The 23,370-nt window shown below is 32.9% G+C and overlaps 1 protein-coding gene across 1 annotated transcript in view; it reads right to left on the reverse strand.

The window, feature by feature from the left end:
- The window catches only part of LOC129227422 (neural cell adhesion molecule 2-like), a 469,788-nt gene that overhangs the window by 22,728 nt on the left and 423,690 nt on the right, over positions 1-23,370 (reverse strand). The window contains exon 7 of the mRNA XM_054861975.1: positions 832-1,119. Within this exon, the coding sequence (XP_054717950.1) occupies positions 832-1,119 (288 nt within the window). The remainder of the gene's footprint in view (positions 1-831; positions 1,120-23,370) is intronic.

The following is a 23,370-nucleotide window of genomic DNA, read 5'->3' on the forward strand; positions in this document are numbered from 1 at the left end:
ATATTTATCTAGAAAGCTTATTATGCTTACTTCGGTGTAAAGCTTGGTGATCAGGACAAACATTGGGCTCCACACAAAGTGTGTTTAGCTACTGAGAAAATGAACAAAAGGTTCACGTAGTTCTTTACCCTTTGGCATTTCTATGGTATATAAGGAACCAAAAAGCCATGGAAACGACTGTTACTTTTGCTCCTGCTATGTCAAGTATTTCAATTCGAAAAATAAACATACAATTTAGTACCTTCATTTACCGGCTGCTACACGATCTGTACCTCATGGAATAGGAATTCTCATCTCTCCACCTTTTCCAACCATCCAACAGCAATCATCGGATGAAAGTTCACACGACAAAACCAATGAAGAAAAAGCGAAAGAACCAATTTTATTGAAAAAAAAAAAAAAAACAAAAAAAACTATTGTATATCGTAGATAAAACTGCATTTTTTATGAACAACTCAAATTTGTAGGATTTTTTATTAAATATAGTTTTATTAAATATAGTTTTATTAAATATTCTCTCAGTATTTTTGGCAGTTTCTATGAAAATTTTCAAACACAGATTCGTTATCAGCACACTCCATTTACTATAGGGTACCTATTAAACTTGAAACACTTTTTCATGCAGAAAAAAAGTGGCCTATTTAATTTTTGAGTCAAAAAACCCTACTTCACTTTGCTTTTTCAAATGCTACTGATTTGATTTTTTTTTCACGATTACACAAATTTTTCGTTTCCTAGTTAGTAACCAATAATGATCAATCCATTGCACGTACGTCTATTCTACAGTCTAACCTACTTTAAAATTGACATTAAGTATAAAAATTTGCTTACCAGCTGGTACAATAGAAAACATGCATGGTTCTTTTTGCCATCCCACTTCGTTTGTTGCCCAACAAGAAAGAGTCCCGTATTCGTCATCGCTGTGTGGTATGTATGAAGCAATACTTTCTCGGCCACTTGCTGTAAAACTTGCTATGTCTAGACTGCGCTCAGATACATTAAACCTCCAGTGAAATTCAAGGTCTGCCGGATCAGAATCTAGTTCGCACAGCACCCGCACTGTTTCATGTCGCCCTACACCATAGACTCTTCTAAGGCCTGGACTGCAAACAGGTGAATCTGCAAAAAAAGATGAGCGTTAAAAAATACTAATTTCATTGCCATATCTAGCTATGAGAAAGAAAATGTATCTAAAATGAAAAGTGTTGCTAGAAATCAAAGCATATTTTGTATCAAACCGTTCTGTTTCCAAAATTAGTCTCTGTTAAATTTTACCCGTAGATGCATAGGTGTCTATGCAAATATATTCATAAAATAAAAAGAGATGTACTTTTGTTTGGTCTGTCGCTCTGTTCCTTTGAAAGTAGTATGGTCTAGAGAGATAAATTAGTGTACAGATGTACTTTTAGTCAACAACGTATACCTCATCGCTCTGTTTTGTACACATTATTTTGAAAAAAAAATCCATGCTTTCAGGGATTTTGAAGCTTTTTTTTTTTTTTTTGCAAGTGGAGCCTGGATTTATTGTAACGTTGAGAATATGTGGGTGGTTTTTTACTAAGTTGTAGCAGTTTTACTTAGTGGTGGAAAAACTGACCATTCCAGATTTAAACTATTTTGAATGTCTTCCTTCATAAAGACTCCGTACATGAAAGAAAAAAAATGGAATGGATGGTAAGAAAAAAATGGGCCATTTGGGAAAGCGTCTTCAAAATGCCTACCCCATAATGTAAGACTGATGTTAGATGAGCCACTGTTGAAACATAGAAGCCGTGGATAAAACTCTTAAAGAACTAAAAGATTAAGACAACATTGTGAGATCATCTTCGCATTTTCCGGTGACGCGTATCAAACTATTACTGTGGTTCTCTTGATAAACGCATGCAGATAAACTTCAAGTCTGTTTAAAGTCGTCACCGATGAGCCACTGTTATAATATAGAAGCCGTGGATAAAACTCTAAAAGATTGAGACAACATTGTGAGAGTTGTCATCTTCGCAATTTTTCGGTGACTTATCAAACTACTCCTGTGGTTCCCTTGATGAACACGTGCAGATATACTGCAAGTCTGTTTAAAGTCGACTCCTTTTAGAAACCCTGTGCGATCTCTGTATCTTAAGAACACTTTAAAAGCCCATATTCAGTATAATAAAATTAAAGGCGGTATTCCAATACTTTCGTAGCAAAACTTTAATTTGTCTTATGTATGCAATGGAACTGGACCCCAAGTAAAATCAATACCGATTATTATGATTTTTCGTATTATTCTACTGGACTAGCTGTAGGTTAGTCAGGAATATTATTCGAAATCCCATGATCCTTACGCATTTCTATTCCAAATGTAAGTAACTGCAATTGCTAATGAAAAATTCTTGAGCCATCACCATCATCAAAGTTGAAGGTCAAACGTAGAATTATGCGCAGTGAAGCGTTACATATGGGAAAATTATATTTTTGACGGGGAAGTAAAGGTTGGTCTCTCTTGATTAGGAAATGAAATGAATCAATTTCTTTCAAAACCTCATAAAAAATTCAAAAAAAATGTTGCATGCAATGATATTTTTAAACGAAAAAAATTGCGTAATATTTATTTAAGACACATAATATTTCAGCCCGAACAAGTTCGGGACGGGCCCCTAGTAAATTATATTTTTAATTTTTTTAAATCTGATATTATTGCTACCTTTGCTTTACATACTGCATATATAGGATAGTCAATTGGAAAAACTCAAGGATCATGGGAGGGGTCTGGACCCCCTGAACCCTCCCCTTGTGTGCGTCACTGCGTCGACGAGAAAATTACCATAACGTGGACGAGAAAATTATCATAACGTGGACGAGCAAATTACCATAACGTGGACGAGAAAACTACCGTAACATGAGCGAGCAAATAACCATAGCAAATTGGCGAAAAATCATCATCCATTATTTATAAATATAGAGGCTAATCAAGTGAACTTTTAATTTCCTGCTTCGGGCAAAGCCGTGCGGGTACCGCTAGTGATGAATAAAGCAGAAAGTAAAAAGTTTGGAATGAATACATTGTACTGTACAAATGTAAATAAAAGAAAAAAAAATGCTATTTTATCACAAGTAGCAATACAATGATCCGAACTGCTCACCGTTCAAAAGAACGGTCGTTCATTTTTTAAGTGAACGAATGGATCCGTTCATTTTAAGAATTCGTTATTTTTGCCCCGTTCGTTCATGAACGACACATCCCTATAATCAATAATGTCTCACATTCCACAAATAAGGAAAAACCATACAATCCTGACAGAATAAGGTAAAAAGCAAAACAAATTCAAATAATTTTTCAGAAAACTCCACGACTAAATGAAGTTTCTAGAAAACAAAAATTACGGATAAACCAAGGTTTAATTTTATCGGGGGAAAAAGACAAAATGCTGCATTTTTCCATACTACAATTCATTTGTAAAAATGCTAAAATTTCATCTGATTTGCAATTCCATCGAGCAGAATAAAAGAGCTGCGTAAGGTGAGCTTTCATAAGCTCCCATGCAAATTAAGCCCTTGTATTAGTTAACAAGAAACTCAATTACAATTGAAATGGGGTATTAGTTAAAATAACGAAATGTAATATTTTGCAGACTTTGTATGATGAATAACTAAAAATAGCATTTTTTTTTTAAGTTTGTTTATTGAACAAGCTAACAGCTAATATTTGTACAGAATTGGAAAGTATCTATTTTCTACATCGTTTTGTTTTTGAGGGAATTTTTTATAGATCAGTTTCCAAAAAGTATCTATTTTTTTTAAATAAATGAATTTATTAAAGAACTATGACATTATTTTAATTCAAGTATTTTATTAAAAGGAATAATTTAGTGTGTATTAAAGCAGGATGGATGATTTTAATTTTAGGACATAACTGTTTCTATTGCTCAGTGCATTCAACACATTAGATAATTATTAAATTCCATGGAAAAAAATTCTATGGGAACTGAAATTCTACAAATCATAGAAAGAAATGAATATAGATTTTGTTTGTTAAAAAAAAAAAAAATAATTTGAATTCTGAAATTTTGAATCCAAATTATGTTTTTCGCAATCACGAACTGAGACAGGACCCTAATCATTGGAGTTATTGTTTCTAGAAATGGCTCCTGTCCCCCCCAAACCTGCCTCTCCTCTTACGTGTGCATAGTTGTGTGTGCGCCTAGACCTGTGTGTATGCACGTATGTGTGTGAAGTCGTGTGTGTGTGTGTGAACGTGCGTGTGTGTAAAACATGGACGCCTCCAACCAGGAGATCGGATAGCTCAAAACCGGAGCAGCCGCGCCGCGCCGACAGCAGAGAACGGTGGGCGGTGGTGCTGGTGTCCCTGGTCCAAGTTGAAAAAGACACGGACACCAAAAACGGTCAAATGAAAGCAATAAAATATCGTGATTGCTCAAAAAAAAAAAAAAAAAAAAAAAAACTCCTTTTTTTAAACTGTTGCTATGCTTTTCTATTAAAGGCACCCTCCCCCGCCCCCTAGAATAAAACTGAGCTCCATTGCTACCGCTAAATTCTGAGAAAATGTATAACGTATGGTACTCGGTTTATGTTCCTGCTTGAAAATGAATATCTATCAAAACTAAGTTATAATAGTATTGCAAAACCTCTCAGAAAATTACTGTTCTCTGAAATGCATTTAGGAGTATTTTTGTTTCGTGATGATCATAAGAAATGCCTTAAAGTTTTCTTTTTTTTTCTAATGAACTTTTTTTCAGAAAAACGAAGGAAAATTTTCTTAACCTTTAGAGTCAACAAAGTAACTAATTAAAGCACGAATGAGCATTATATTTTACACGCCTTTGTAAACACGTTTATTTTTATTCACTTCGACCAATTAGGTGGCTACTGCTAAATGTTTAATTTTTGTTTTCTTACACATAGTTTTGACTAATGAAGTTATACAAAATATCTAACGGTTTAAATTTAAAAAAAATGATTTTTAGAATTTAAATGAATCATTTAAACGAAACAAAAAACGCAATGGATGATAAATAACTTCAGATTAAGATGTTTTTGAAATCCTGAAAATACTTTGTTCAACGAACACTCCTGGTTCAAATATATTAATGGCCTATCATGCAGGTGATGTTATTGCGGAGTTTGAAACAGCTTATTTCAGTTATTTACGGTATTTTTTCTTTAGTCCGTTAGGAATTAAACGCAGAAAAGTATAGATGAACTTTTTGGTGTGGAATTTGTCTTGACTAAACTATAGAGTGCTTCGTTTATTTGGGGATAGGTTGGGTTAAATTCAATGTTTCGGAGTCATGGACCGAAGCAGGGTCAGTAATGATTTTCTAGCGCTGTTGATGGTGCTGTGCCGACATTCCAAAACACTCGAGATTCCGTCTGTCATAGATGTGATGCAGTCCATAGGCAAATCTTTCGGACATGTCTTACTCATGCTATTTTTATTTACTTAAAATTGTCTTTAAAACGGAAGTTGTTTAATTTGGTGTCTTTTCATTTCTGTCGTTTCAGTGGACACCACGAAGCCAAAAAATATTTTTGAACCTTTATTATGATACGCTTCAGTGATATCTAGGCTAAACCCTACCCCTGTTTGAAGTCCTGAAACGGTTATCGGGAACACCTGGTAATTTAAAATGCTAAGGTACTGTTTTGAATTTCTACATGAAGAATACTTTTTCATTTCTAAAGCCAACAATCACATTTTCCACTTTTCCAAATGTGAAATTGAATTCCTACAAATCGGACATATTAATTTTAAAAATACCAATTAACTAATATTAACGCAAAATTTAGAATCACACCTAATGAGTGAAAATGTAAAGTTTTCCATTAAATGTTCAGTTAATATATATGCATCTTTACAACGCTTACAATGTTTCAAAATATTATCTTTCTGTCGAATATCACAAGTGATTAATTTACTAAAACATATTTCCAATTTTACAAACAGTCTGCACACATAATTTTAAATGTATCAAGCAATCACTGGCAACAAAAGTGGCGCATTTCATTTTTTTTAAAAGTAAGAATAATCAATTGAATAATTGAATTCACTGATCACTAGTTCATACTAATGCGTTCAAAAGAATAATAAGTAATATCACATCATCGAAATTTCTCAATTTAGGATTTTTTTCTCTAATTTTAATTATTCGCAATTATTTTTTTAGGCTGCGAAAACTAACCGGAAAGTATAATACCCCATAATTATTTTTCGTCCATTGGAGGGTTTTAGAACAAATCAATTATAAAATTAGCATTACGTAAGACCTTTATTGTTCCATCACTGTTTTGGTTAGATGTGACACTATAGTTGACAGTGATCAATACACTAAACTGACATGCAAAGCTTTGCAAAAAGTGATTGTGTGTAATAATATCTATCTTGAAACATTTTTCACAAAACTTTTAATAGTACGGGATAGTCTAGGGGAACGTGACAGCTCATTTTATGTTACAAAATAAAGTGATAAAATGATTGCTTGTGCAGTAGACATATCATGTTACAACCAGATCTGCTACAGAACAAGACAGGCAAGAAATATATTTTCGATGAATATTTCGTCACATTCATGCAGCTTACCGATTCCTCCTGATTTCATTAATAAAACTTCCAACGCTTGATTCATCTTTAATGATTACTGATGGCCAGATTTTGCTTTGATGTGTTTATGCGTATCAAAACAAGAGGCATCATAGTGCATTTGGATATTTTTATTGATCACATACCCCTTATTGAGTTAATCTGTTCTCGAAACTGCAATAAAAGTACTCATACATCATAAGGGAAAACGTATTGCAAACGATCCCTGTAGAGGAATCCAATTGCGTAGTAATCGAATTACTGATCTGATTTGCTTGCTAATAAAATTACTGATTTCTTTCCTAGTGCATTCGCTGTACTCAAGTGCTCTTTTGGGAATTTCTTTAGGAGAATCCGCTACGTACAGACACATTTACATGTAAATTTTTTATTCATATTTTTTTTCTAAAGATGTAAACAAACTCGAAATAAAAAGCAAAATACATAAAGTTTAACTTAGTTAAAGAAATGAATATTTCAGATACCCAGTATAAAATAAAATGCTTTTCCCAAAGATAAATCCTGAAGTGTGAGTACGAGTCGAAAGGAATGGTTTTCACAGACCTCCTGCATTTATATAGGCATAAAATTTGAAAAAATGATTTCATGCTTGCCTAGTACAAATAGCAGCAATAGTCTAAAGCTTCTATACTTACAAGACAAGCAAGAAATAATTTTTCACATTTTATTGTGTCATAAGTACAGCGATGTTCGTTTCCTTCTGATTTATTGTGTAAAACATTACTTATCAAGAGTGCATTTGCAGAATATTATAAACAAACTGAGCATTACTTTGAGATATGTATATGCTTTTAAGGGACATACATTTCCTTTTTACTACCTTTTCCATAGTAAAGGGAAAATTGTATTTACGAAAAAATGACCGCTCAAATATCGGCCTAAATTTCCATTTTTCTCACCCCCGAATGAATGTAGAGTAGTTTTTTCGGGCAGACTCTCGTGGATTTGTACCTATGAAAGTTTGGGCAACCGAAATGTCCGTTCTGACGATACAAACGTTGATATCAACTAGTTTTCTCGTGACGTCCGTATGTACGTATATGAGTACGTAAGTAACACGCATAACCTAAAAACGGTATGCCGTAGAAAGTTGAAGTTTGCTATGTAGACTCCTAATGGGGTCATCTTGTACACCTTTTTTTGTTGCACTCGGATGTTCCAAAGGGGGTCACTTACACCATTTTGACAGAAAATCCGTGTTAATTTGAATGCAAACTCAAGTAATGTATTTATTTCAATTTGGCGCTATTGGCAATATTTTGAGAGTTATCCATCCAAATTTTCAACATTGGGAAACGTTATCTCTGTAAAACGCTTTTTTTGTATCAGTTCACGACAAACTAGTTAAAATGTGAACTATTTTTAGATTCCTTAGCGTGAGTGACGTGTCCGAATCGCTATGGTGGTAGTGTTTTCTGAAAGTGTTGATTTAAAATCATTAAATTGGCTTAGGTCATATGGTGAACCACAGGCGCTCGTTATGAGTAAGTTGCTTCCGCTATTATGATTTTTTGCAACTCATTGCGAGCTCGGGGGGGGGGGGGGGAGTGTAAGCCTAGTTATAATTTGATTCATCTTGTTCTGGAGTTTTAACCACTAACTTTCAATCACTAAGATGTCTGGTAAAATTATTTTATCGAGAGCGCATGAGACCCATAGTGAGCAAGGTACGGTAATCCTAATGATATCTCTTAAATGAAAAGTTTCAATCTGTGCGTTTAGATTAGCGAAGGATGGAACTTAGTTTAGATTGCATTTGATTTAGCGTTGCATTAAGTAAATAAGTGTCAATACTTGCTATTTAAAAACTAAAATTTAAACATTTTAAGGGACGTAATGATTTATCTCCGAAATGTTCATAGAAATACCTTTCTCAAAATTATGCAGCGTAATTTTGGCATAATAATAGAAAAAAATGGCCCTCTAATAGTAACTAACAACGACTGAAAATGAGGATTCATATAACACATTGAATTGTTTATGCAAGTTAATTTATATTCCAATACATTGTAGCATAATAAAATGTATTTAAACTTCGTAGCAGACACACATATATATGTATTTAAATTGCTTAAACATTTTAGAAATGCTCATTAAACAACTATTAACAAAGAACAAAAGGTATTAATGCTTCTCAATGCAATGTAAATGTTAAACAAATTAGGGAATGCTATATAAATGCAAAGCAGAATCATTACATTTGAGAGACTATTACTTGAAATTCACTTCAGAGCAACTATATATATATATATATATATATATATATATATATATATATATATATATATATATATATATATATACGAAATTTTAAGCAAATTTCTGCTTTCTGTACAATCACGTTTGTGTGTTTGGTTTACTTAAAATAGATTTGATTGCATCTGAAAGGAAATGATTACTCTATATTTGAAACTATAAATGTTAATTGACAGTGATTTAAATGTTAAGAGTTTATTTTCAGTAACGTAATCAGAATATATTCAATAAATATTCAAACATAGAATCTTAGTTTCTGTATTTATGAAACTCTTCTCGTTAAGGTTTTTGATTTAAAACTATATGGTTGATGATAAAGACATTTTTCATTACTTTTAGTATAACCAATATGTTCAAGTAATATGTTCAAATATAAATCTAAGTAAAAATTTATATTGATCGAAAATATTTTTTTACAATGTAGGAGACAAGTAAACACGTTTTTAAATCTGTGCTGATTTCTCTAACAAAACCATGATCAGCTATTAATCCTTCCACAAACAAATTTCAACTGCAATTCAGCTGTTTCGAGGAAAAATTAACAAATAAATGTTTTTTCACGTTTTTGGAGACTGAAGAGTTGATGATTAATTATAAAAACATTATTCTACTAACATTTTTTAGGTTTCATAAAATAAGAAGTAGTCATTTCTTCTTTCAAACAAATTTCTGAACAACAGTTGAAAAGTATATTTTTCAAATTTTTAGATCACCTACATACTTGTAGTTCTACATTGTCGGGCACCTCACGATTTAAACTTTGGGGGAAACACCACCAGTTCTAAACGCCATAAATTATTTTTGTAAGAACCTATTCTTAACTTAGCAATTATACTTAAGTAGGTTGACTCAAATGCAATATAAGGTATCCGACATAACTGTGAACAATAAAAATACTTGCGTTTTTTATTATATATTTTTTTTTTAATTTGTTTTGTTTTTAAATTTTTGAAATGAATTACATTTTGTCAAATCGACAAAAAAAAAAAACCTTTTTTTTTTTTTAAATAAAGCGACTGTTTATCGCAGCGTGCTTGAAATTGGCGGCATAAAGTAGTGGGGAGAGGAATTGTTTTTTCTAAAGGCGACCGAGATCAGTTCGCACCTACCAGTCAGAGCTTTAGGAAATCGTCCCCGCATCTGTTTTTTGCACTTTATAACACTGGGTGTGGTTATTTAGCATCATGCTGCTGAAAACTACGGAAACGTGCCAAATGCTTCAACAGTTGGAAAGTTAAAAAATGTCTTTCAAGGTCATTTGTTAACATTTGTGACAAGGTTTGATGTGGTCGATGGCCTCCGTTTGAAACGCTCAACAGCGGCCAGGACTGGCGAAAAAGTAAAGCAAGTGTGCGATATATTATAACCAGACCTTCGTTTAAGTATACGAAAATGCCCTGGAACTCGGAACATTTTAACATTTGCGGTACATTTGATTGCAACTAAGGATTTGAAAATGCGGAAGCTCTGTGCAAAGCTCGTGTGAAAATTGTAAACGGAGGAGCCAAGACAATGGCCAAGAAAACGGACATTGTGCTTTCCAAGCCTCTCTAAGGTCCTGGCCTGGTTCCCTGTGATTTTTTTTTGTGTGTGTGTCCCCATTTGAAGAATGAGCTTAAAGGAAAATATTGAGAGCCTGTAGAGAACGGAAAATGTTTTTTTTTTTTCAATTTTAGTTTTATTTATTAAAAAAAAAAAACTGCACGCATATTTTACCTTTTTTTTAGACATACAAATAAATGTGAGGGGAAAAAGATTGAAATAAGCTGCCGCATTAAATGCATATTTCAGAGATGAAAACGGGAAAATAAAGGGCTAAATTCTTGACTTAAATTGTGAAGTAGTACTGCATTCTTAGAAAGAGCACCTAATCTGAAAACGAAGAAAGAACCATGAAAATTTCACTTAAGCGTCTGTCACTCAATTCAAATCTCACTCTAGAAAAATAATCACAAGGGTATTTACGGAATTCCTTCATAAAACAACTTCATTTTATCACTGGCATACTAGTAAATAAACTTTTGTGAGCTTAATGAGCATGTGTCAATCATGTACAAAAATAACATCATGTACAAGTAACGATTCTGATGTATTTCTAAAGCATTGATGAGAAAAATGTAACATCATTACATGATAAACTACTGCAGATGTTCTTTATATTAACTACAGAATACACTGCTGCTAAACTATGCTGCTATCTACAAATGGGGCACTGAGAAGCAAAGGGATGTAAGTGGACATTTTCAAGTTTTTAGTAAAACGTGTTTAAAAATAACATCCTAGGTAGATTTTCATTGATTTTTTTTTTTCTAAATCATGCTGTATAGCAGCAACTACCAGGGCTACTTGTACAATCGCTTGCCTCAAGACAGAGGAGAGGATCCCCTACAATTTGTACTGGTTATCACCAAATTTTTAATGTAGCCACTTACATCCCTTTGCTTCTCACTGTCTCAAATGTTGGAACTGAAATCACTCCTATCAACACTTTTGCACTAATTCGTCCAAAAAGCCATATTTAATGTTTAATCCGCCAAAATATAAAATTTCCTATGCGTGACAAGACTTGATAAATACAACACTGTAAAAAAATTCCGAAACGTTACTGGTTATTTCCATGGAACGTCTCGGGATTTCACACGTTTTTCACCTATTTCCCCGTAAAAACAAGTATCATCACAAAAAAGTTTCCTGAATCGTTACAAGTTGCACGCGTGTGGACTTTTCACTGTTGTGGAAAATATTTTAGCAACCAGTTTAAAGATTGAATGAACGTGTTTATTAAGTGTATCGGCCTAAGGTCGCTTACGACCTGTCCAGATTGACTAAGCTTCTAATGAGAGCGAAAATGTCAATGGATAGCTACAGCTTTGCAAGACAGGAATTGCATAGCTTTGGCCCCTTGTCATTCTGGTTTTTATGGAGCCATCTTGGTAAATTAGGAAGGTTCTAAACAATTACACCAATAACTTACTTAATTTTTCTAGAAGGTTCTAGAGACATGACTGGCTTTAACAGGGCAGATTTCGTACGTCTTCATAAAGTTTCAAGGTTAATTTCAGAAAGATTACTTACTTTTAGCGGAAAGCGTTCCTGGTTTTTCCAAGATATGTTACTGAAAGAAATTGGGCACATCAGCAGCCCATTATTTTACAGGAACATTTCTGAATCGTTTTTACAGTGAAAAGAAAAAAAGACAGCGTATTAATGTACGAATTGGCGAGAATACTGCATACACGTGTGTCGGGGTTGCAAGGAACCTGTTATTTAATTCAATCGAAGTGAGCTTAGGGATGAGATAATTTATTTGCTCCCAAAATAGATCCGCTTTTATTGGATGCCTTTTCGTCCATAACCTCACTTCTTGCATTAAAAAGAGGTTCTTTGTTGATCCGAAACACGTGTATGCAGCAATCCTGCTAATTTGTGCATTTATACGCTGTTCATAACTCCTTTTTTTCTTCAAAAACGAATATTTTATTCAGTTTTTATTTCATAAGAGTTTTCGTCAGGGAAATTCAATACGTTTAAGGAGGTCAATTGAAGGTCAATACGTTAAGTTGTGTTTCAGAAGATTTCTCTTTACCTTGCCACTGATATTTTCTCGATTCGAAAAAGCTGGTTATGGATCTTACTTTCATAATGATAAAAATTCATGAAAATAATTTGAATTTATGAGAAAAAACATTTCTTAAGCGTTAATGAGAATACATAACTTTGTATTTCCTACATTATAAATTTCACTTTTCACAGGTTAACGTGTAGAATGATTTGCAGAATATCGTAAAGTATGGAGTTCCGTTTTTTACTCAAGGATATTTCTGCGACTAGAAATATTTTCCATAGCACCATTTAAGCCTTCCTCACATTTGCATTGCCCGATCTCAGAAAAAGGGAAGTACTTAATAGTAACTAAATGTATCGATCGTCATATTATTTTCAATATCCAAAGATCGGAACTGTCGTACTTATAATCTATTTCAGTTAACTTTTTCTTAGTTTTCCTTTTTGTGGGTGTTACGATAATGCTTATAAATAGATCGCACTAATAGCTGCTTTAAAAGTTTTATGCAGGTTATCTGTCGTGGATAGGTAAACGGTATTTTCTGCTGAAATGATTTTTCGAGATATTTGAAAAATGCGTTTTGTATTCAATATTAAGAATAGAAAAATTTTGAAAATAAAAATTTCTCCGTGCTTTTTTTCAGCGGAAACCAAAACAAAAAGCATGTACAATAAAGTTAACGTACAATAGATGACAAAAATGTAAAAAAAATAAAGAAAAATGAAAAGTTTTCACTTAACTATAACTATTCCACGGCTGTGCTGGTGTCTATTACTTTTAACTGACATCAGTACTGCCAAGTTGGATTAAGAGACATATCTTGTACATATAATCTTTTACTTCACTAAGTTATGTGATCTTGTAAAGAATGAATTTAGGGAAAGTGCTGAACGTAATTGCGTTGCACAGTAAAAAATTTCCGAAACGTTACTGATCATATACGTCGGTAGTTGCGGGATTTCACGGGTTTTCACCTATTTCTCCGTAAAATCACGTATCTTTGCGAAAAGGTTTCCTGAATTGCTTCAAGTTGCACGATATCAGATTACTCATCGGTTTAAAAAATATATTTAGCTATCAGTTTGAAGATTAACTGAGTGCATTTATCAAGTGTATCGTCTTCAGGTCGCTTGCGGCCCATCCAGGATGATTAAGCTTCCATTGAGAGCGAATAAGTCTCTGGACTGCTTCAACTTCGCAAAGCAAGTAATTACAGCAGAGGAGGTTTGGGCATCTTACTTGCAATTCCGCTTAAGCGCTATGGCTATGTTTGCATTGATACGTCTTGAGCTTACTTAATAAGTCTGGAAGATTCTAATCAATTGTATCATAACTACCAAGTTTCCCTTGAAGGCTCTGGACTGAATTTAACCGGTGAGATCTTCATATTCTTCAGAAAGATTCAAAACTAGTTTCAGGAAGATTACTGATTTTTGCATGAAATGTTACTGGCAGAAATTGGGCGTATCAGCTACCCATAAATTTACAGGAACGTTTCTGAATCGTTTTTTCAGTGTGTATGAGAGCAATTGAGGTGTTTTCCATGAATGATGGCACACATCTTTTCAGCCTGATCTCGCCCCATTCGTCACAACGTATAACACTTCACCTTACCCTCTATCTTTTCTATACATAATGTGACGATAAGAACAAAAACCTATTTCTCTTCTTGTTACACACTGGAACATAATGGGCAGCTCAAGTACCCAATTTCTCCCAGTAACTTATCAAGCAAAAACCAGGAACGTTTTCCGCTAAAATTCAATACTCTTTCTGAAATTATCCTGGAAGCCTTCTGAAAAATTCAGAAATCTTCCCGTTTAAAGCCAATCGTGTCTCTTTAACTTAAGAGTAATCTTATGTAGGTGTAATATAATAGCTTGGCACCTTCCTGATTTATGTAGGAAGTTCCAAAAGCAGTTGTGCACACTTGGCAAAAGCTGAGACAGAATTGCAAGTAAGTATGAAGAACTTGACTCGAATGCAGTTCTTGCAAAAGCTATGTAGTCCATGGACTTATTCGCTCCTTTTAGGAGCTTAATCAGTCTGGAACGGCCTTAACGAGCTGAAGCCGATACACTTTAAAAATACACGTTTTTGATCTTTAAACTGGAAACTAAAAATATTTTTCACAATAGTCAGAAGACTGCATTAGTGCAACTTGTAGCAATTCAGAAAATTTTTTGATAATAATACTTGATTTTCCCAGGAAGTTAATCAAAATCATTGAATTCCCGAAAATTTACACGGAAATACTGAATAACGTTTCGGAATTTTTCAGTGTTAAAAGCCAAAGCAAATAATAATTGTGATATCTCCAGACTATATGTCATCAGTCTCATTATAACGTTGCTAATTTATATGTATTTTTTTTTTTTTTTTTTTTTGCTTTCTAATATTTAACATTTTAAAATAAGCATTATTTGCTTTAAAAACTCATCTTCGCCTTATTGTTTAACATTTATCTGTCTTCACAAAGCAACACAATCCACCAAATTTATTCCTCATGTTCTGAGAAAATTAGCTTGATGTAACGTAATCTAGAGGACACAATTCCAAACATTCTCTTGTCAATTTTCAAAGAAACGAGGTTCATTTACACATCAAACTGTCCATTTTCCTCTCTATCGGGTAAGGGATTACACTAATTAGAATGCCCGTGGAATAAACTTTAGCACGATAGATATTTACCAGTCACTAAATAAGAATGTCTCCAGAAATAATGATGCGTCTTGATCCTAGTAGCAGTAATTCGTTTCCTGTTAAAAGTGTTCGCGTAGTCAATTTCGCCGATACACTATTAAGCTTGCTTATTCGCCTACTTCATTACTCGTGATATAATTAGATAACTTTATTTTCGGGGCAATGAAAGTAGCTACATTAAAAATAAAATTTCTAATTGCCTTTTTTTTTGCATTAAAAATAAGGAAATTAAGCTTGTTCTTTTTTTTTTGCATTAAAAATAAGAAAATGAAACTTTTTTTTTTTTTTTTTTTTTGAATAACATCTACGAATTTGTATAAAAAGTGCTTTTCTTTTGCTCCAATTAAAATTTCCGAAATTAGAAACTCTTATAAATGCTTTTGATTGCATCTAAGGTAGCTTCGTAAATGAAATGTGTGCAGTAGTTCTAATATTTCGTTTGAACTTCTTTTAGAAGTCATTTTAATTTTGAATTTTAAGTTATGTAATTATTATCTTGTTTTATATATTGTTTTTTTACGAAAATAAAAATAATTGTTCATTTCAAAAAATAAGTTCGACACTATAAGTTTAGCGAAATATGTCTATATTGTATATTCTAAACTTATTTTTATCAAAAAAAGGAGGAATGTGATAGCTGTTTTCTACATGGAAACAAAGTTTTCACTAAAATATTTTTCAGTAAGAAGAATTGTGTTCCGTTTTGTAAATTTTAAAAGAAAAGAAGTTATTAATTACCCTTTCTACTCTAACGTAGAAGTTTGCCAAAAAATAAAGATTTGTTCCCTGTTTCCCTCATCCCATCTATATATATAAAAATGAATGTCTGTATGTCATCCATGAACTCAAAAACTACCCGGCAGATTTGGCTGAAACTTTCACCGTTTGTTATTTTTGGTACTGGAAATGTTTATAGACCAGTTCGAAAAAAATCCGATCGATAGTTCCTTTTTTATTCCAATTTAAGTCACAATCCATTGGATAAATATGAATAAAATTATCGGCTGCAGAAATTAATTCGCGTGAAAGATCTCATTTGATAAGAAGTTAGCTGTTGCCATTTTTCTTGTGTTTGAACAAATAAATTCTTTTTTTATTGTTTTATGGCTTTTCATGCAACGGGGGGATTTAAAACTTTTTCTATTTGATATTTTTAGCAATTGATAGATCTTGCAAACTGCGTGAGTACAAAATTTGAGTATAGTCACGGCTTCACTTGATACCTGAACCGATTATTATGAAAATTGCTATATATATGTATTTTTCCACGGAGAAGGTGCATAATATGCTCATTGAAGCCACTCGCCAACAGGTGGCACTGCAGAGTAGCAACTTCTGCCCCTTCCAACCGATTGTCATGAAAATCAGTATAATGATGTATTTTTTTGTTGGCGCAGCAACGCGCGTCGGGTACAGCTAGTACATATATATACAGTCGACGTTCTTTATAACGTTCCGTGTAATCCAAAAAAAAATCGGTCGCTTTTTCGTAAATGTCATATTTTAAAAAATACTGTTGTATCTTTTACCATCTATGCTTCATTTTAAAAGAGGACCGAGAAACTTACAAAGTAATAAATGATTGCACTTAAAAATATTATTTTTTAAATTTATTTTTGAATCCTATGTTAGATCTGGGTGCATACATTTAGCGAAATGCACAGTGAAAATGGTTGACAGAAATTCTTTACTTTTTAAATTAGAAACCATGTCTTGCATCTGCTTTGTACAGGCTTCTTTTGAAATACATAGTCAATCGTTTTATTAAAATAGTGGTAGCTACTTCCCGTTTTTTGACTTAAGTGCAATTATCATTAACTCTTAGAACCTTTCAAAACAAAATAACTCAGTACAATTGAAATATTTAATCTTTAGAAATGTAAACTTGTTTACTATTAGTTTTTAATTTGAAAAATTTGAGAATCACAATAAAGTCGAGCTTAATTTTGGACACAGAAGGGTAGCAGTCATAAGAGGTCATTATAAAGAGCGTTGACTATATATATACATAATTATATATATATATATATATATATATATATATATATATATATATATATATATATATATATATATATATATATATATATATAAAGAACTTATTAATTTATTTATTTGTTTGTTAATAAAGCGGAAGATATTTTTTTTTTTTACTAAATCTCACTAAATGGTTTTTTAAAGTACAGTATGAAGAGAAAAACAACAAATACGACGAAAGTTTATCGTCAGAAAAAAAAAAAAGGATAAGAAAAAAAAGGGCAAGAAAAAAAAACTTTATTTTGATTCAAGTAGCAAAATAAAAATAAAAAAAAAAATGAAAAAAAAACCATATATTTATATATGGACGTGAAAGAACGTTTTCTATCTTTCCGCAAGATTTATTTTCCAATTACTGGATAAAAAAAGAAGGACTTTCTTAAAACAAAATACGTTATCCTAAACGCATTTGTAAAAATACTCAGGTATTCTGATAAAATTTGTGGCTTTCCTGGAGAAAACTTCTTATTTTCCCATTAAAAGACTAATGCGCGGAAGCATTGGTCTAAGTATCTCAACAAATTAATGGAATCCTCTGGAAGAAAGCCAAATTGGATAATTGTCTCAATGCGCAGAAACTTAAAGGATACTTTAATAGCTTAAGACTTTGAACAACAACATCTTAACGGAATTTCGGCTCCTTTTGCTGTTCAATCAGAAGAAAGATGCATACCTTTACAAAATGAGGATTTTTCTTTAATGCAATTATATTTTATTACATATAAAATATAACGAGAACAATAAAAACAGTTTTAATTTAATTGTGTTAACTTGCTTAAACCGTGTTGATAATTTTCCTAAACGCTTTCGAAAAGAATCGAAACATAATAATCTACATATTATTATTAAGAAAAACAATAGGTATTATAAAATAGGTATATTTTACAAGGAAAATGTCGTAGTCACTTTTTTAATTTTATGCACGCGAAGTCGATAAAGTGGAAATAAGTAAATTACTCAACTTCATGTTTAACAAAAACTCTATATTTACAAATGTGCATGAAGGAGTACAAATGTCACTTATGTGGCTGCAATCTCTCTAAGCGGAACTTATAAGCTAGACAAATAGTGTTTCAGTGACGAATGCCAGGTGGCGCTCAACATAAATTAAAAATGAAATGTATACTGAAACTAAAATAGCCGTAACTGTTCATGTATATATAAACAATGTACTATTTATGAATATAACCTGGTACTAAATCAGCTACAATAATTTAAAAAAAAAAAAACATATGTGGCCTATGATTTAATCAAAGTTTCATTCGAAATACAATAACTTTATCGCATTTGATTTTGCAATACATATCCACTAAAGAGAACGGAAATAATTAAAAGCAAGAAATTAAAGGACTCGAACAAAGAATGTGTAATTTAATGACTCAACTCAAGTATAACCTTTAATTACGTTTTTTGGTAACTTAACCATAAAGTATTAGTTTATTTTAAATGCTTCAATATGCAATGGAAACAAACTTAAACACTTACACTTTACTCTTAGAAACACTTCGTTGCTTGCTCCAGTACCATCAGCATTGGTAGCAGAACAATGGTAATTACCTCGACTTGTTTGATTAACATTTTGTAACACCAATGTCTGATTACTAATGATGATTCCAGCTGAGGTATTCGTGCGCAATTCTCTGCCTTCGAAGAACCAAGATATTTCTGTCACCCAGGGGTTCGCTCTGATGTTGCATTCGAAAAATACATCGTTTCCTTCTTTCACTTCACCTTGACGGAATGTGCTGCCTAACTGAAGAGTCACTTGAGGTGCATCTGAAAAAAAAAAAAGGTATTCTTGGAGGATTTCACAACACATGAATTCAAAGATCATATGAATAAAAAGATAATTAATTTGAATTCTGAAATTTTGAATTCGAATTATGTTTTTCGCAATCACGAGTTGCGACAGAGCCCTACTCATTGGGGGCTGTTTTTTCTAGAAACAGCTCTTATCCCCCAAAACCTACCCCTCCTCCCGGGCGGTTACGTGTGTATAGTTGCGTGTGTGTATGTGTAGGTGCGCGTGCGTGCATGTGTAGGCTTGTGTGTGTACGTAGACCTGTGTGTATGCCCGTAGGCGTGTGTGTGTATGTGTGTAAAGGCTTGTGTGTATGAGCGTGTGTGTGTGTGTGTGTGTGTGTGTGCGCGCGTGTGTGTAGGACATGGACGCCCCCGACCAGGAGAAACGGATTCCAGGAGGCAGTGATAGGAGCCTCGCCTGCAGAGGCCGGTGGGCTGTGCTGCTGGTGTCCCTGGTCCAAGCTGAAAAAGGAACCACAACACCAAGGACGGTCAAATGAAAGCAATAAGCAATCGTGATTGCTCCAAAAAAATATACGTTGGTTCCTAAATGGGCAGTAAGAAAATCACACAATTTTTCTTTTGAAAATTAATGAGTTAAATTCGAGAGTTAGTACATATAAATTTGCAAAATATGTACCAACCAATAAAATGCAACCCATCCAGATTTTTCTCTGGATTTTTACTCTTGAACAGTTGAACGGTTACATCTTGTAGAAATTGGAAAATTGTAATCAAGGTTACCATCTAGTCCTGAGTAGGTTGATGATAATAATTACTGTCTTATAGCCAGAAATACCTTTCCAATGAGGGGAGGGCAGGGTGATCGAAAAAATCAGTACTATAAAGTAATATCTTAGGAATAGGATTAATGAAAAAATCAATGCCTTTGGGGATTATTTTTATCCTCAAAAAGTTTCTTCGCTACAACACTGATAAAATATTCCAGTATTATTATTGCTACATGTTTTGCAAACTGCTTTGACACGTTGTTAAATAGGCAACTTCCCTATGTAAAAGAAATCAATAATATTTTAACCTGCATCGTCTACTGTTATTTTAATAATACATTTCTCTTTGTTCTGAAAGTTGTAAAATTTCACAGATCAGTCTGCGTTGTTCCACCGAGCGAAGTAGGGGTGTTTTGCTCGTATGTAAGAAATTCAATTTTCTTAAATTTAAAAAGCCATACTCATTTGATGTCGCACATACATAATCTAAACAGGAGCTATTTCCCGTGATTAAAGTATAAAATATTTACAAACAGTAACGTAATTATTGATAAAGAATTTGTTAATTGGTCTCGGATTTAGTCTTTTAACGCAGGAATATGTCCAAAAATGGGCAGCTTTAACTTTGAACGTGTCAGTTTCGGACCAATATAGGTTTAGAGAGAACATAACCCACATGCAACTGTCTTATACAGCCTTAGGAATCAAACCGTAGATCTTCTTATCTTTAGTCGGAAATTCTTACCACTTATCCCCCCTCGCCCTTTCTTTTTACCTTGTATGCTTCAACTGTTAATAAAATAGTACACAACGCTATACGAGAAAGAGAGAGATTGAATGAATTAAAAAGTCCAAGCTAAAATAAAAGCTGCCTTGAATCTGGCAGAACTTGGTGTTGATATTAACGTTTTAATATGATTAAAAGTTAGGCATAATTTTCAAATATAATTTTGTAAACTTTTCAATGGATATATTGCTGTATTTAAACAATCGATGCAGCATCTTTTTCTGTTTTACAACTAGTACGAAGTGTTTTGGCAGCATGCTAAACCTTTCTTTTTCACAAAATATATTACAAACGTTTAGTTAATGGTAAATCATTTGATGCGCATCAAAAAATTGTTTTCGTGAGGAGGAAGTTCAAGAATGAAGTTCCCCGTATGTCGGCAAACTCTAATCATGCCAAAACTTTGAAAACCCGGCGAAATTTTATATATGTTGTTATTATTTTATAAATAAAAGTTTAAAAATAAAACAGAAACGAAGCATAACATATAGTTAAAACATCAACTCTAATTAAGTGTAAAACATAGTCTTCAAAAATCAATATGCTGTTAAAAACAAGGACAATAAAATATGAAGTTTGTTAGCTTAAAATTTTATATACAAACTCACACTGAAAACATGTTCAAACTTTTTTACGTATTTTTCCAATAAAAATTTTATTATAGTTTTTGAATTTTCCGGAAAAAAGTGAGCTTTCCAAAAAAAGATTTGGTACCAAAGCAATCATTTAGATTGAAGGAAATCACACCCTTTTCACGTTTTAAGAAAATGCCACTTCAGGAACGGTTCCTTCATTGTATGCGAAAGCACACTTAAGGAAGAAGTGCTTTTCAATTCGACCCAATCAGCTGCCATTTGAGGATGAAAAGCAGATGGAAGTGGGATTCACTCTGCATGCCACCATCCGTAACTCATCAAGTTATCAGTTCCAACCAGAATATTTGAACGAGCGCATGCTGTGGTTTTGTAAAGAGGATTCGATTCTTGAGGTGTTAAAAGATTATTTTAGAGTAAGTTAAGTAAAACAAATGAGTTATAGATAATGTTTAAATAAATAGGTGATTTTAGAATTGGTTTGAATGTACGCAAAGTCATTGAAATATATTAAAGATAAATCCACGCTCACATAAATACAACCATACACATATATGTGTGTACGTATGTATGCACACATGATAAATAAATATACACAAACACAGGGAGGATGCCAATCAAAGTCCGTTTCGATATATTAAATATGGAATGGCTGCAACGATATAGATGAAAGTAGAATCTTGATAGATGAAAGTAGAATCTTGATCTCGATACATATTTAAAAGGCTATGCATTCCTTTGAGGAAAATTGCTTACAACGCCACCCGTGAAAAACCGTGAAATTAGCATTCCAAACTAGAAAACGATACAATATATAAAAATGAAAGGTCAAAAATTAAGCTACGCTCTGTAGCATATCATCGTTTTCGTAAAATGACACATCTTACTCAGAATATAAGTCTTAAAATAGAAGTTTATTGTTATTATTTCCTGCACTAACGTTAGACGCGACGGAACGATTTCAGGAAAAGTAAGATTAAAAAATATATATTTGAAAAACAAGTATTATGTTGTACCATTGTTTTCTAAGCTATGAGCAATTTCCGCCAGCTGCAGTATTTTTTTAAACAAAATGATATCTTCCCTCTCTCTGTTTAAGTTCGTGATATTACACGTGCATTTGTTCCCACAAGGTCCCCAAATGGTGTCTTCTTGTACTGAATTGATTAAACTCTAAAACTTGAGGGTTAAAAACGCAACTTATGTAGCTTTCTACTGGGAACGGCACTGAGTAACTTCTAGAAGCTCATAGCGAATTAGCAACAATGAGACCCACTATATTACTTTAGCCGCTACGGATTGAAGTCAGATTGTGGGTAAAATCTTTAGTGGATGTACCGTGTTAAGCATTACTTATCATCATCATTATTATTATATGTCATTATTATTATTATTATTATCATTATTATTATTATCATTATTATTACTGTTCTTTTTACTGTTTTTATAAATAGTTTTATTATTGTTATTAGTATTATTGTTATTTTTACTGTTTTTTTAAATTATTATTATTATTATTATTATTATTATTATTATTACTGTTATTGTTATTGAATTAGGTTCCCTAGTGATCCATAATTCGTTTATTTTATTTATTTTACCATAATTTCTTTTCTCAAATAACATGTTGTGCATCATTCTTCTATTTTGCTGTTTTATTGAATTGATTATAACATAACAACGTTAGATTAAACTTCATTGAATGTAGTCACACGAGAGTTGGTCATTAAAAGCAAATCAACTTTCAACAAGAAGTTTAAAACCCATTGCCCACTTAAAACTTTTTTTCCAAGAACATATTTCAGCTCACAAAAGACTTCCAGATTCCATCCTTCTTCCTTCGCACTCCCTGGGATGACTGGATTGTGAGCTCGACAAGCAAAGTATTTTCCGTTGTCCTCCACGTAAGGGACAAATCGGAGGATACTTGTTGTCACATCTCCAGTCTGGCTGTCAATTTTTCCCGTCTTCAGTTCTTTGTTTCCCTTCCACCACGTGATGACTGCGGGTGGGCGAGATCCACTCGTTGTGCACTTTATTTCGGCTTCCTTCTCAGCAGATAATGGGCGCTTGTGTTGATCAACTCGTACTATCAATGGTTTCACTGAAAAAAATAAAAAAAATAAATAAATAAATAAATATATTTAAGGGATGGATACGTACTGTATCATGCTTTCAGATATGTTTAAAAAGTGTGGCATTATTATGGACAGCCATTAAGTACAAGTAAGACCGTAAAGAGTTAAAAGAGCATAACTTTCTTCCCTTACCTAGTTGCAGTAACAAACCAAATTTCT

The sequence above is a fragment of the Uloborus diversus genome, chromosome 8, assembly GCF_026930045.1.
Source record: "Uloborus diversus isolate 005 chromosome 8, Udiv.v.3.1, whole genome shotgun sequence".
NCBI lineage: Eukaryota > Metazoa > Arthropoda > Arachnida > Araneae > Uloboridae > Uloborus > Uloborus diversus.